Source organism: Ipomoea triloba, chromosome 4, assembly GCF_003576645.1.
Source record: "Ipomoea triloba cultivar NCNSP0323 chromosome 4, ASM357664v1".
NCBI lineage: Eukaryota > Viridiplantae > Streptophyta > Magnoliopsida > Solanales > Convolvulaceae > Ipomoea > Ipomoea triloba.
Genome location: NC_044919.1, coordinates 31,571,943 through 31,586,446, shown reverse-complemented (window position 1 = coordinate 31,586,446; position 14,504 = coordinate 31,571,943). Strand labels below are relative to the sequence as shown.

Below are 14,504 nucleotides of genomic sequence, written 5' to 3'. Positions count from 1 at the left end.
ATAGGAATTGTAATCAAAACAATTAATTAATTAATTAAAATAAAAATAAATAAATATTGAAAATATATAATAATAATATAATAGATAATATATATATATATATATATATATATATATATATATATATATATATATATATATATACGCATACATATATGTGTGTATAAATTAAAATTCCATACTTAATGCATGGACAATGACATTTTTATTTTTTTTTTTCATTTTTTCCTCCCTTATTTTTTATTCAATTGTTCAAGTAGAGGAGTAAAAAGGTAATGAATTTTGTAATTACTAATGGATTTGAATACAATATATAGTAGGATAACAAAAGTAGGCAAACAAACATGGTAACGGAAATCAAAGCCCTTAGTGCATGCTACTATAAAGTCTTCACAAACACCATTTTTCTCAACTCAATAGGTACATTTGAGAATAATTTTTTCATTTTTCCATTATTCATTTTGAACGAGAACTCGAAATTACTTTGAATCATAGCTGACTAGCTCAAACCAAGAAGACTAATAGATTGCTCTGGTTGGGGGTTGAATTGATGACTTGGAATCTTAGGTTACTAAACTAATAGTCAAACCAACTTGGCTCAATTGTTATGTCATGCACCAAGCTCCTCAATACCTGGTCTAAAATGACGGTTAAATTATGTGGCTACACTTAACATATTATATGCATGTAATTAACAAATTATGTACTTGGAATTGTCCTGAAATCGTGAATTAACTAATAGTCGCACACTATACTATCTTAGCATTTATGAAAAAAAAAATGGTATTTTTTTCTTGGGTTTAAATTATAAATTTTGGGAAGTCTTAAAAAAATGTCATAATATGGCGACAGTAGTTCTGAGTGGTGGCTCAAAGGAAAACACATTTTCCTATTAACCACCACAATTATATTGCCATCCCCATACATCGCTAATCAACGTCACTAACCATCATTGCTTCTTATAACTCCCCTTCATTATGACTATGAGCCTCTATTTTAACATTCAGCATTCCCATTTGCAAAAAAAAAAAATAAAAATTCTAGCTATCTAGCTAGGATTACCCTAATCTCTCCTGCCAAATATCAAAGATTTTGGTTAGAATTGAATCCCATTTGGAAAAAAATAAAATTCTAGCTAGCTATCTAGCTAGGATAATTACTCTCATCTCTTCTGCCAAATTCCAAGGATTTTGGTTAGAATTGAGTTGAATCCATGGCGCTTCAATGGCTGAGCTTAGTGGCAGCGATATGGCTGCAATCAGTGAACGGCAGCAACTTGAATTTCCCGGCGTATTCTTCCCGGCTTAAACAGCTCCTCTCCCTATCTCAGGTGCAGCTCAACAATCTGGCGTTCGCCAACGACGCCGGGAAGCTTTTCGGCTGGTTTTCCGGCGTGGCGGCGGCGTATTTGCCGCTCTGGGTGGTGCTGTTGATTGGGTCGACGCTTGGGTTCATTGGCTATGGCGTCCAGTATCTCTTCCTCGTAAATCAGATCACTTCCTTGTCTTTCTGGCAGGTTTTCTTGCTCACGGCCGTGGCGGGGAACAGCATTTGCTGGATCAACACCGTCTGTTACATCCTGGCCATCCAAAACTTCCCGCTGGATCGCCAGGTGGCCGTCGGATTGTCCACGAGCTATGTCGGGTTAAGCGCCAAGATTTTCACCGACATAGTCGATGTCGTGAACGTGGATTCTCCGGCGGGGGAAAGGGCCAAAACGTATCTCCTCCTCAACGCCGCCTTGCCGTTAGTGGTCTCCGCCGTGGCGGCGCCGTTGGCTAGGGATATCAAGATCGGAAGATCAAGAAGCCTGGCCGGCGGGTTTAGTATAATGTTTGTGATAACCATAGCCACCGGGGTTTATGCCGTGATTACTAGTTTGGGTGCCGGCGTTTCAAGAATCTTGCCTAGTTACTTGAGCTTGACGGGCATGGCGGCTTGGTTGGTGTTCCCCGTCGTGGTCCCCATCGCTGAGGAGCTTAAAGAACAGTTACAGAGAAAGTGTTGGATTAGGCACGACATGAAAGTTTATAATCAGAGCGAGGATGAACAATCCGCCTCGAGATCACCACCTTCTGGTGCCACGCAATCACTACCACCACCACTACCACCATCAGTATGGACAGAATCAAAAGAATGTAATTCTGGCCCGGGATTACCACCACCGTCATCACTATCTGGTGCCACGCAATCACTATCATTGGAGGGATTATCAAAAGAACGACATGCAGGTTTGGATGGGATTTCGAGTAGGGAGGAGATTGGGGCAAAGAAAATGGTGACAAGAATTGATTTTTGGCTATATTTCTTTGTTTATTTCTTTGGGGCGACGCTAGGGTTAGTGTACTTGAACAACTTGGGACAAATAGCGGAGTCGCGTGGCAGTTCGGAGACTTCTACGTTGGTCTCACTGTCGTCGTCGCTCAGTTTCTTCGGTCGTCTTCTTCCGTCGCTCTACGACTACTTCTTCTCAAAGTAACGCAACCTCTCTCGTTCTCTCTCTCTCATTCCCTGTCTTAATCTGCATTAATGCCGTCGTACTTGTTAGTTCACAGAATTCAAAGGACCAATTTATTCGGTCATTAAATGCCCATGCACACATGTTATGTTCTGGATGTCTTGCCTCCTTGATACTCTGGGGAGCGGCTCCAATTCAGCACAACCTCTTTTAAGAGTGTTACATACATTTAAGTTTTTTTCCACTTGAGTCAACGTTTTTCATTGGCTTTACACACTCATTGTGCTTGAGTCAATACATTTTAGTGTTTAATTGTTTGTTACTTTTACCTATTTTGCATGTGTCATGTGTGTATATCAGTTCTTTTAAGGGCGTTGCACTCAAATCTTTCCCATTTAAGCTAACATCTTTAGTTGTTTGTTGCTACTTTTACTGTTCATTCTACTTAGGTTGCTTGCATATTTAAGGATGCTGCATTTAATCCCTTTTTCACTTGAGCCCATACATCTATATTCTTACGTTGTGGGAGACAATTCAGTCAAGTTGGTTAATCTGTGTTAACTTGATAATTACAAGTTTTCAAATTTGACTACAGTAGAAAGCAACATATTAACTGATTTTTTGGTTAGAGCATGTTAAATATAGGCAATCTAAGTTGTCTTATGGTACTTTATTACTAGGATTATATGACAGAATTTATTTAATTCACGCCCTGAAATAGTTACTAGTTTCTCATGTTGTATTGTTTATATGTTTCAGGAGCAAGTACAGGATATCGAGGCCGGCGAGCATCGCCGCCACGATGGTGCCGATGTGCGGCGCGTTCTTCCTGCTGCTCCACGGCAGCCACATCTGTCTCTACATCAGCACAGGCGTGATAGGAATCTGCACCGGCGCGATAACTTCCATCGCCGTCTCCACAACCACCGAGCTCTTCGGCGCCCAAAATTTCGGCGTGAACCACAACCTCCTCGTCACCAACATCCCCATCGGCTCCTTCCTCTTCGGCGACATGGCCGCGCTCATCTACAAGAGAGAAGGCCGCCGCCATAGCTCCGCCGGCACCGGAACCTGCATGGGAACCACCTGCTTTCACACCACCTTTCTAATCTGGGGTTGTCTCTGCTCCTTTGGAACGTTGTTGGCCCTCGTCTTCCATGCAAGAACTCGAAGCTTTTATTCTCACCGCCAACCTGTCAACGCTCTCCCGTAAACGGCGGTTAAAGCCGTTTACCGTTATAGTACGTATAGAAGCCATAGCCTATAGCTAGCAGTAATTAAGGTTACTGCGTACGTTGTTTTTTTACTGCGTACGTTGTTTGTCAAGTTGATGTATGTAATATTTTAATTAGGAATTATTATTATTATTAGGAAAATACTATTTAGACAGTTAGACTCCCAATTTTTACTCCCTGCTTTTGATGTGCAGGATAAAAATAACATATCATATCTTTGTCACGTCAATGAGTAAAGTGATAAAGTAGAAGATGGAAGTCATGTAGTAGAACTATTATTATTATTATTATTATTATTATTATTATTATTGTTGTTGTTGAGTTCGTCAAGATGATGTAACATTATGCATGCGTCACTGCCTTCGTATGGTCTTGCTGGGTATGCATATCAGTATATACAGGATTCTGGTTCCAGGTATGAGTGTTTGTTTAGTTAATTCAATTAATAAATAATAAGCGAATCAAGTTAAATAAATTTATAAAATATTTTAACCATTAATTAAATTGAAAATTTTATTTTTGAATTAACTGAAATGATTTTTTCAATTAATTGATCGGTTAACAATTAACCAAAACATTTTAGTCATGTTTAAAATCCTTAAGATTTGTAAACAAGAAAAAAAAAATTAATTTATAGTTTTACCTCATAAAATGGTTATTAATCTTAGTGTAAGCAAATTTGTTATCTCAATAGCGTACCTAACTATTTTATTTAAATAAATAAACACTATTTTTACATTACTATATATATATAATTATTCGGAGACGGAGTGGGCCGGAGAGGGGTATCCCAGTCCCCGTCCCCGGCGGGGAATTGAAAAAATTTCCCATCTCCGTCCCCAATCCCCGACAGAAACGGAACACATTGTCATCCCTAGATCAAACTAACCCATCTTTTACTGTTAATTTATAGTTTTACATCATAAAATGGTTATTAGTCTTAGTGTTAATGGTAAGCAAATTTGTTATCTCAATGGCGTACCTAACTATTTTAAATAAACACTATTGACACGTACTGTTACATTACTATATATATATATATTATTCGGAGACGGGACGGGGAAAGGTATCCCCGTCGCCGGCGGGAAATTGAAAAAATTCCCCATCTCCGGGACACATTGTCATCCTTAAATCAAACTAACCCATCTTTTATTGTTCATTTTCTTATAATTCTCAAATTCGACTGTGTCAATATGTTCAATTTATAAATTAATATTAAATGAAAAATTAAATTATAAACAACTTACATCAAGTCTCGATAATTAAACTAAATACGTAAAATGAAATATATAGTATACATGATGTGTTGTAGACTTTTTGGTAGTGTAGAAATCATTTACAAGAGGAAGCCTACTGAAATTGACTTTGGAGACCGACAGAAGATAGCGGGGTTTCTGTTTCGACCATGAAATATGATATGATGTTGCTTTGCTTTCACTCTGACCATGGTCTATACTAATACTATAAGGTTGATAATTGATATATAAATTTATTTTTAGTATATTAAAGATTTATTTTCTTTTTTCAAAAAAATTAAACTTTTAATTTCAAGGGTTTCTACACCTCGCCCGACAGAGTATTTGAGAGCTGAGAATGTAAATTACGGTGATTCAATGATTTAACAGATATGACCAAATGTCGGTGCGCACAATGGATTAAAGATTTATTTATTTTTTACTAAATGTTCACTTTTTAAAGTTTATTTTTAGTATATTGCATATTCATTTTTAATGTATTATTTAAAAATAAACTTATAGTATATTAATAATGAATAATTAGTATATTAAAATTGAACATTTATCAAGAATTCACTTTTTTAATATAAATCCAAGTACATAGTGTAAGAGCCTCCCCATTTGTGGTTTTTGCATCTTTTTGTCTATGTGAAAGAAGGAGAAAAGTGGAGAGAGAAGGTTGGAGCCTAGTAAGAATCTAGATTTTTGTGAGTCTCGTAGGAGAGAGAAATAACATAAGAGAGCTGGAGCTAGGCGCACATCCAACGCTCATTCAGACACGTGAACTTCTTTGCTTTTCCCTTTTGTTTTATTTCTTTTGCGTCAGATTTTGCTTTTCTCTTTTTTCTTCTCCTCTTACTTCTCTTTCTTGCCTGGCCAGTAAAAACCAATGCTAAAAGCCAAATTAATGATATGCTCTAATTTGCCTACTTTTGGACTACTTGGAGAAATATATAATCTTATAAGGGCCTGTTTGGTAAATGGATGTTGGCTGTTTGGGTTAGAAGGTATAATTTTTTGATAACATTAGCTGATTATAGAAAATTGTTTGATAAATTAGCTGTTAGCTGATAGATGTTTGGTATAATTTCTTTTCTCAAAAAGCTAATTGAAAATGCTGCTTTGAGTAGCCTTTTGAATTTTAGCATTTTAGAGTTACAAAAAGCTTATTAGCCAAACAACTAATAGTGGTCAAATAAGACAAAATTGACTAATAGGCTTATTATTTACCAAACAGGGCCAAGGAGTTAAAATGATTGGTGGAAGTTGGAACTAAGTGCGAAAAGACGCATGATTAATGTCGCTTAATGTATTTTTGATTTGACTAGGTAGGTTTCATTTAATTAGGGGTAAATTCGTAACTAATATTATTATATATAATGCATATAAAAGTTAATACTTATCGCAAATAGGGCCAATTTATCTTATAGACCAAAGTCTATATAACATTATGGATCGAAACGACGAGGTACATAATTCATACTTATAAGGTACATAATTTCATAACCGTGTTGGAGAATGCTTTATTTGGCTTTTGATTGGGACTCACAAAAATCCTTGATTTCCGGGAGAAAAAAATCAATGAAAAATCATGCTCTTCATGTTCACAATTTTAGATCTCAATATACAAAATTACATTAGTTAATATTCACAATTTTTGAACTCTATATTCACAATTTTGTTATATACATTCAAAAATTGTGTTATACGGTTGAATATAGAATTATGAAATTGTGAATATAGAGTTCTAAAATTGTAAACATGGACCCAAGTCTACCTTACAATATGGACTCGGGTCCATAACATAACAATCGCGATTTTTTCTTTTTGGCAAAAACCAACAAAATACTCCAAATGGAGATGCTCTTATCTTGTGACATAATATTATTATGAGTAATTTAGAGTTTATTAATAAAATAAAATTACTAGTGTAATTTCTCATTAATGGATTCACTTAATCATTAAAGATTTGTAGTAACAATGTAACATTACTAAATGTGTCGTGGGAACTTCAAATGGCCGGCGCAGACGACGTTACCTTACTTAGAAGACTGAAATGAAGACTTAGAACGACGCAATTACCGCCCCACCATGCTGTACCATCATATAACCTTAGTGGACCCAAAGTTTTTGATATGTTTCGTATCTATCGTCTGTTGTTCTTTAATGTTATTGTTGATCCGAATGATGTCGAGGTGAGATCAGGACTGATGTCAAGGTGAATACATGAAACATAATTCTCGGTCAAAAGTTCAATTCTTACGGCACGTCAAAACATTTCTAATACAATTTACCTCTCAGGTATAATTTGAACACTATTACACAAATAAAATTTACTCAAAATAATAATTACAGTTTTTCACTCATTAAATGTGAACTATACAAGTAAGAGTTAATGTCATAGAGGTCCTCCAAGTATAGTAATTTTGCCACGTTTAGTCTGATCACTCGTGATCCTTCAACTTTCAAATTCTTACCATTCATGGTCCAAGTTAACCACTCATGATCCCTCAACTTTTAAAATGTAATGAAGGATCATGACTGGTTAAAATTTGATAGTTGAAAGGTCATTGATGATTGACTTGGATCACAAATGGTAACAATTTGAAAATCGAAGGATCACAGGTGATCATTATAAAAATTTAGGACAAAACGTGACAAAATCGCTATACTCGAAGGACCACAGATGGTATTAACTCATACAAGTACTTTATTTCGAATGACGTGACTTATACAAGTATAAAGCATGAATTCAGATTTCAATCTTAATCCAAAATTGATGACTGACACGATAAAAAAAATTAAAATTAAAATAAAATAATTTAACCCAATAAAAAATCAGCTCAACTAGTCCAAAACCAATAAGGCTTGACCACTTGACATCCCTAATCGTGGGTAATCTTTCATGTTTCATCACGGGCATGGAATATCTTGCACGTAGCAATATTCATGCCCTCAGAATTTCAAACATCATTGTCAAGCCATAAATTCATAGTTCCTAGGCCTAAGAAATGATAAGGAATAGATTGCTTGTTGAGTTGTTGTCTGTATGTACGTGTTGTGTAATAATCTGGCAAGCATTATGGCCGGTATGGGACGATACTACATACCTATATAATACAAAATCATGTCAGTGTCTCATTACTCATTAGTAATGGCTAACAACATCATAGTATGAATTTTGAGGAATGCGTTCTCATTTTTCTGGTTTCATCTCAAGTCATTGGCTTTGCTAGTTGCTCCTTGGCTGATAGCAGAGTAGAGCTTATCAAGAAGCTTTTCATTCCCACCAAGAACTGATCTGAGTCATACATTTGCTGTCTGCATCCAAAGAGCAATACATCATTGTAAGATTGAGAAGCTATTGTGATTGAAACAACCCCAGAGAAGTTGGTTGGCCTATTAACTTGGTAATCACAAGATTCCAAGTTCAACTCCCAATGAAAACAGCTTATTTGTCTTATTAGTTTAACCCGGTCAGAACTGTTTTATTTTCTTGTGGTCTTTTGCGATTTACCCGGGTTTCCCTCGTCACCCAAAAAAGGAGCTATTCTGGTTTCCTCCAAATCTATCAAATTATCTCAACTCAAATGCATAACTTTTGCTCATGCAATAAGTAGTCATTCCTTGGTTAATGATGGCTTAGAAGATTGATGGGGGCTGTTATCTACTAGTTTGGCAAATTTATATAATTTATTTTACATAAAAATGAATACAGTCATACAGACTTCACATACACTTAATGCTTGTAATGACAGTTTTGGTGTTGTGAAAGGTGGTTTATTGTTGAGGAAAGTCTACAGTGTTGGTTGATTTGCATGTAGTTTTGCACTGGGTTCAATCCAACATGCATGTGTGGTTGTACTAGGTAATGTCCCCACAGTATCCTGTGTAACCCAAAAAGCTTTTTGGGTTGTACCCGTAATGCCCCGACAGTACCTTGTACAACTCAAAACTTTTTGAATTGTACCCGGTGTAAATCAACACCTTAGAATTATTGTTGTAGTAGGAGTAGAAGTATGCTGAAATATAGCTTACTGAATGGTAGTAGACGTACCTCAATCCAATGTTGACAAAGGCTTCTTTTTGCTTTTCATCTGTAGTTTCCATCCAGTCCTAACTTCTTCCAATTGGCATTCTGGTATACTTGTGTTTGCGTCCAGAAGTGCTACCCACTCCCTCCATGGAGACGCTAAAGGATCCAAAAATCTAGATATTTGAGGTAACATTGTGGAATGGTAGAACTGATCCACGGCCTCAAGAATGCCCTCGGATTCTAACAGTCTCAACACTTCTGGTCTTGCTATGTTGCCAGGTAGTGTTCTTGAAGCAAAGCTGTTGCTCTTCAAAATCAAAACTTCTGATGGGGCAAGGGGCAGGACAATCCGTGAAAACTTGTTAAGAGACAATTTTAAAACATCCAGGGGTAGCAAGTTGCGCTTTATTGCAATCGCTGTTCCTACCATTTTGCGTATCTGGATAAATGCAATGAATCAAGAAAACTCAATCAACACAAAGTAATATTAACTGCATAATAAGAACAGAAATTAGTTTGAGAAAATTCTTACTTGCAGGAAAGTGAAATCATTCTTAACAGGAAAGATGCATGCATAGCTAATGGTTATGAAACTAAAACACTTACTTGATGTAACATGAATGATTCTCCACAGACGCAGATTTCCACATAATTCATACCATGTAACTGCTCCAAGTTCCCACAATTACAATGTAATATCTTTCTGAAATGAGAAGAACTGAGTTTATCCCTCGTGTCAGTTTCATATAGCCATCTAGCACGGATTGGTAAGATGGGATCTTGATCATCCAGATTGTTCAAATTATCATGGATCCCTGGTGGAGTATTTTGGGTCCTTTCCTCAACAGTTGTCACAACATTCTGTGTTGCAAAGGATTCATCTACATCACTTTCCTCAGATTCAGACATTGCTTTTTTCTGAGATGGCTTTCCTCTGTTATTCTTTTTCTTGGTTTTGGTAGGAAGTTGTTTCCTGTACTTGGATCGTATAGTATAGTTGTGGAATGGATGTTCTCCCTGCAGCCCCATCACAAATACCAAATGGTTGACAAATGACATATTACTCATTCCCCATAAATGGTAGCATACTATAACATGCTAGTTGCAGAACTGAATAATCCAATTGTCATGTTAATTTATAGATCAATGATTTTAAGTCGAATAATAACAATAACGGAATGTAGCAACTTTACTTTCTTCATTTCATGTATTCTTATGATGAATAGAAACTCATATTGGTCGAGAGCATAGGCAAGTTACATTGACTATCTTGCCCATCTTACATATTTTAAAGGATAAACATCTCCCACCAGCATAGCAAATAATAGCAAAAGAACTTGATAACACATCGTGTGAACACAGAACTTAATTGGAGAAGGAAAAGAAATTTTTTGAAGCAGAAAAAGAAATTACCTCAAAGGCATTTAATATATTGTTAAAATCTGATAAATGACAGTCAACTTCAGATGAGGTTGAGTTGTTCTTTATTCCAATAATTTCGGCAGGAAGAAGATAAGAATATCTGCGAACATTGCACTCCTTTCTAGCATCAAATGTCCTGTAAGTGAAATATTAACAAATAAATCATCTTAACATATGAAACCACAAATAACAATCACAATGTGTAACACAGGATCACTTTCAAGTTACAAGGAGGAAAAAAATTATTGAAAAGATGAATGCACAAAAAATAAATACATAAAAGTTTGTCAGAGTAAATAACAAAGAACACGAGACCATCACAAGTAGCTTTATCATCTACTAATCAGGGAAAAAAAAAGGCCCTTACTAAAAGTTCATAGTGATTGAGATCAGAGAGACATACAACCCATCATCAATAGCCCATACTTCAACAATGGTACGCAACTCTCCACATTTATGCTGCTTTATATGACTGACTATCAGACAATGTGGTTTTTTATTCTTGAGGTTAAGAAGATAAAACATAAACTCGATTTCTTTCAACCAGTCAACTACACTCTCTTTCACAGTTACACCTCATTGGTTACAAAACATATAAAACAATATGACACAACATGAGATAAAAGCTTTTTTGTGTGAAAGCCCTTTTACATTCAGTCAATGAAAGTCCAGACTAATACCTAATGAATGAAACTTAAGCTACCATTCTTGACCATAAGAAATTAAAATTCTGCAAATTGTTAGTTCTTGATACATGAAAAATATGATTTTGTTCCAGACACATATATGTCAAGATTTATGATTAACAACTAAAGTCTCACTTTTGCAATGGCAGGATGCTGAACACTCTGACACTCTCAGGGAGATAAGAATTCACACAAGTAGCAAGATCCATGCCATTGGGATCATCCTTCCATGCATGCTCAGGGATTTCCATTTTCAGAGATATAACAGTAGCCAATGAATGGACCTGATGTGTAATACGAGTACATGAAATTAGCAATAACCTCAGATGAGAAGTACAGAGTAAACGGTACAAAAGAAAGCATGGAAAAAGCACAAGTTGACGTCCGAAGTTTAAGCGCAGCTTACTCCTTTATCAGTTCGGCTACTTCTTGCCCAGCCAATTTTGTACAAATTCCCAAAATTGGTATCTTTAATACCACCAGCATTGAAAATAGCCTTTTCCAATTCACCTTCAATGGCTGCATTACATAACTGTAATGCTTTAGCAAAATCCCATATTCCCATCTATGCTGCCATGCTGGCTAGGCTGATGAGAAGTTACGCAGTCAAAAGCTGCTTTCTACATATCTACATAAATTTATCCATAATCCATACAAGCACAATTGTGTTCAATTATCATGTTCATCACTGAGAAAATTCACAACTCCAATCCCAAATTTTGTTAAACAACAGAAAGTTTTCCCCAAAATTTCAAGTTATTGACTACTAAACAAGGATGAGTTCAGAAAACAGTGCATTCAAATATAATTCCAGCTCGAGAAACGGTTTCTTACTAGATAGCGCGTGCACATCTCTTTGCATTTGAAGTCCTGCGCCAAAATTCAACACATACCACTAATAATTACCAAAATGCAAACTCTTAAAAGGTAAGAAACGTCTAATCCTATACAAACCAACCACAACAAACAGAAAAGATAACCGTAGCGAAGAGTAAGCTACCTCGATAATCGGAGCCGACGTAACCGACTCGCATAACAACTTTCTTTTTCCGGAAAGGTTCCCATTTGGCGGCGGAGATGCTGTGTGGCGCGTTAGACGGCGGCGGAGCTACAACTTCTGCGGTGGTGCAAGGCTCGAGAGGAAGTGGCGCAACCGAAGATGAAGAGCAGAAGCAAACAAACAATGTTAAACGTTTCTGAGGGCTTGTAAATTGGAGGCTCCTAAAAGGAGTGGGGGGACGGAGAGAGATTGAGAGGCGTAAAGACGGGACCGCCATAGCCACTGCACACTGTGAGCTCGTTAGCTCGCCCAGACTCTACAGCGCAGATAAATTCCGGGTCGACATTTGAAATATGGAGCTTGGAGTACAACTGCACAATGCGTGTAAGAATTGGGATAATTTTCACTAGACCCCTAAAGATTCGACGATAACACTTGAGTCCAAAGATTTAAAATCATTATTAGTGTAGAAATTGATTCCATAATCACAAATTTTACACTTCATTAAAGTAGAGATACCTTATAATCACCTTCTTGACGATTATAAAGTTTATGATTAAATGTTAAGTTGATTTGCACACAATTAATTGTTCTATTTATATATACTAGTTTTTCTTATGCGCGATGCGCAAAAAATAGGTGTCCAATATTAATATTATATTAAAATTTTAAATTTATTTAGATTTTAAATATTTAAATTATTGTAAATAATAATAATATTATTATTATAAAGTATTTTTATAAATTTTATTTAAAATATTTTAGAAAATAACTAACACATAACTAGGTAGTAGATTGGTCTAATAAACCCAAACCCTAAATGTTGCCTCCCTTTCTCTCTAAAACAAAACGCCTTTCTCTGCTGCTCAACTTCGGCTTCCACCGCCGGCCTCCGGCCAGAGCTCTAATGGAGCTTTGAGCCGGCGGTTTTGGTCACCTTCCATGTTTGCTCTCGCTCTTCTCCCGCCCCGACCACCGTCGCAGTTCCGTCCGCCCCCGACCACCGCCACAGATCTTCTTCTTCTGTTTACTCTCCCTTTGAATAAAATAATAGTAGGTAGGTATTGGGGTTTTTGTTGGTAGTCTTTAACTCCCAACTTTACTTTGACTTTACCAACTTTTTTTCTCTATTATAGTGTTTTTCTCTCGTTAATTTCACGAGCATTTTTCCTCTCGTTACTTTCACGAGCTTTTCATTTTCATTAGCATAAATCTTTTAGTTTGGTTTCGACAAGTGTTGATCTTATCCTGGGCGAGCAAAAAAGAATGATGACGAAGACCCAGATCTTTGAAGAAGCTTTAAGCTCCTTGAAGGAACATAGCTTCATAGTTATGAAACAGTCTACGATTCAAGTTTTCTATAGCATAGTTAGAAAAGTTGTTTCTATGTCGTCTGACTGTAAAGAATGGTTTACCATTTCATTGATCATTGATGTAAACGTTTTATGTTATGAATTATTAATGGAATAGCTACGTTTATCTTCAAAAAAAAAAAAAAAAAAAAACTAACACATAACTCCAATATATAATGTGTATATATTATTATTATTGAAGAAAATAAGAAAATATATAGTAGATGCATATGCATGGTAACAATAGTGGAAAAGATAACGGAAGTTATAACGGTAGGGTATGTTTGTCTAATATATTGTAAAGTACAATTTTATAGCATAATGTACAACAAAACTTAACGGAAAAAACGGACATAAATAAAGTGTATAACTTTCATTCACACTTATTATGTTTTTAGATTAGATATATACATGACTTTACAATTTTAAACTCCTCTTAAAAATGTCATATACAAATAGAATTTTTTTAACATGTTACAAGTATTGTTTGATTTAAATTTATTTAATTGGTTTAATTGTTTAGAAACATACATTATTGTTCGTAATCACATATTAAATATTCAAATTATAATTTGTTAAAATCAAATTAGGGAAGGGATAATCCAAACAAAAATTTCAACTAATTTACCATCACCAAAACCTGTATGGGACAAGAATCATATTAGATATCATTTAACAACCGAGACAAGAGTGGCAAAGAAGGGTCGTTTATGATCTTCAATTCACACCCATATGAGACTTGATGGAGGATTTAACAACAAAATCAATTGCTTTAATCAACTCTCCAAAAATGTGTTTATGATGGAGGAATGTGGCATGAGCCCAGTGCCAATTAGGTTAAGAAGTTCATATATATCCAAGAGTTAATTGGTTCCATTGACATTGAAATTAAAGTTTTTTAGGCGTAAATAGGAAGCGACGAAAGTTAACTAGGGGCGTAAAGTGGGTTGAAAAGTATAGTTAAGGGTCAGTGGTGCAAACGTCGGAGGGATGTGATCTGAAGGAACAATGTAGGAAAATGGGGTAAGACTACAATTGTTCCTAAACTTTACCACAGTAACAACGCGGGGGGGGGGGGGG

At 35.9% G+C, this 14,504-nt stretch overlaps 2 protein-coding genes across 3 annotated transcripts; one reads left to right on the top strand and one right to left on the bottom strand.

Moving 5' to 3' along the window:
- Positions 1-991: 991 nt before the first annotated feature.
- On the top strand, positions 992-3,860 carry LOC116015052 (protein NUCLEAR FUSION DEFECTIVE 4-like). The gene is made up of 2 exons (XM_031255047.1): positions 992-2,475; positions 3,218-3,860. Exons 1-2 carry the CDS (start codon positions 1,214-1,216, stop codon positions 3,669-3,671), a joined length of 1,716 nt encoding a protein of 571 aa, XP_031110907.1. The 5' UTR covers positions 992-1,213; the 3' UTR covers positions 3,672-3,860.
- A 3,916-nt stretch (positions 3,861-7,776) lies between these two features.
- Positions 7,777-12,455, bottom strand: LOC116017853 (putative tRNA pseudouridine synthase). Of its 2 annotated transcripts, none has more exons than XM_031258495.1 (8): positions 12,073-12,455; positions 11,907-11,942; positions 11,479-11,591; positions 11,208-11,356; positions 10,378-10,522; positions 9,571-9,981; positions 8,986-9,403; positions 7,777-8,249 (listed from the first exon to the last, which is right to left on the bottom strand). In XM_031258495.1, exons 1-7 carry the CDS (start codon positions 12,347-12,349, stop codon positions 8,987-8,989), a joined length of 1,548 nt encoding a protein of 515 aa, XP_031114355.1. In that variant the 5' UTR covers positions 12,350-12,455; the 3' UTR covers positions 7,777-8,249; position 8,986. The 2 variants fall into 2 exon arrangements, with proteins under 2 accessions (XP_031114355.1, XP_031114356.1); XM_031258496.1 differs by having other exon boundaries at positions 11,479-11,700; positions 12,073-12,142.
- Between the last annotated feature and the right edge of the window lie 2,049 nt (positions 12,456-14,504).

What these genes read in the sequence shown, in the direction of transcription:
- LOC116015052 (XM_031255047.1), top strand. Translation starts at nt 1,214, where the DNA reads ATGGCGCTTCAATGGCTGAGCTTAGTGGCAGCGATATGGCTGCAATCA. An exon ending in TACGACTACTTCTTCTCAAA is followed by an intron (nt 2,476 to 3,217) that starts GTAACGCAACCT and finishes TATATGTTTCAG; the next exon opens with GAGCAAGTACAGGATATCGA.
- LOC116017853 (XM_031258495.1), bottom strand. Translation starts at nt 12,349, where the DNA reads ATGGCGGTCCCGTCTTTACGCCTCTCAATCTCTCTCCGTCCCCCCACT. An exon ending in AGCATCCTGCCATTGCAAAA is followed by an intron (nt 10,523 to 11,207) that starts GTGAGACTTTAG and finishes TTTCACTTACAG; the next exon opens with GACATTTGATGCTAGAAAGG. An exon ending in AATCATTCATGTTACATCAA is followed by an intron (nt 9,404 to 9,570) that starts GTAAGTGTTTTA and finishes GCATTTATCCAG; the next exon opens with ATACGCAAAATGGTAGGAAC.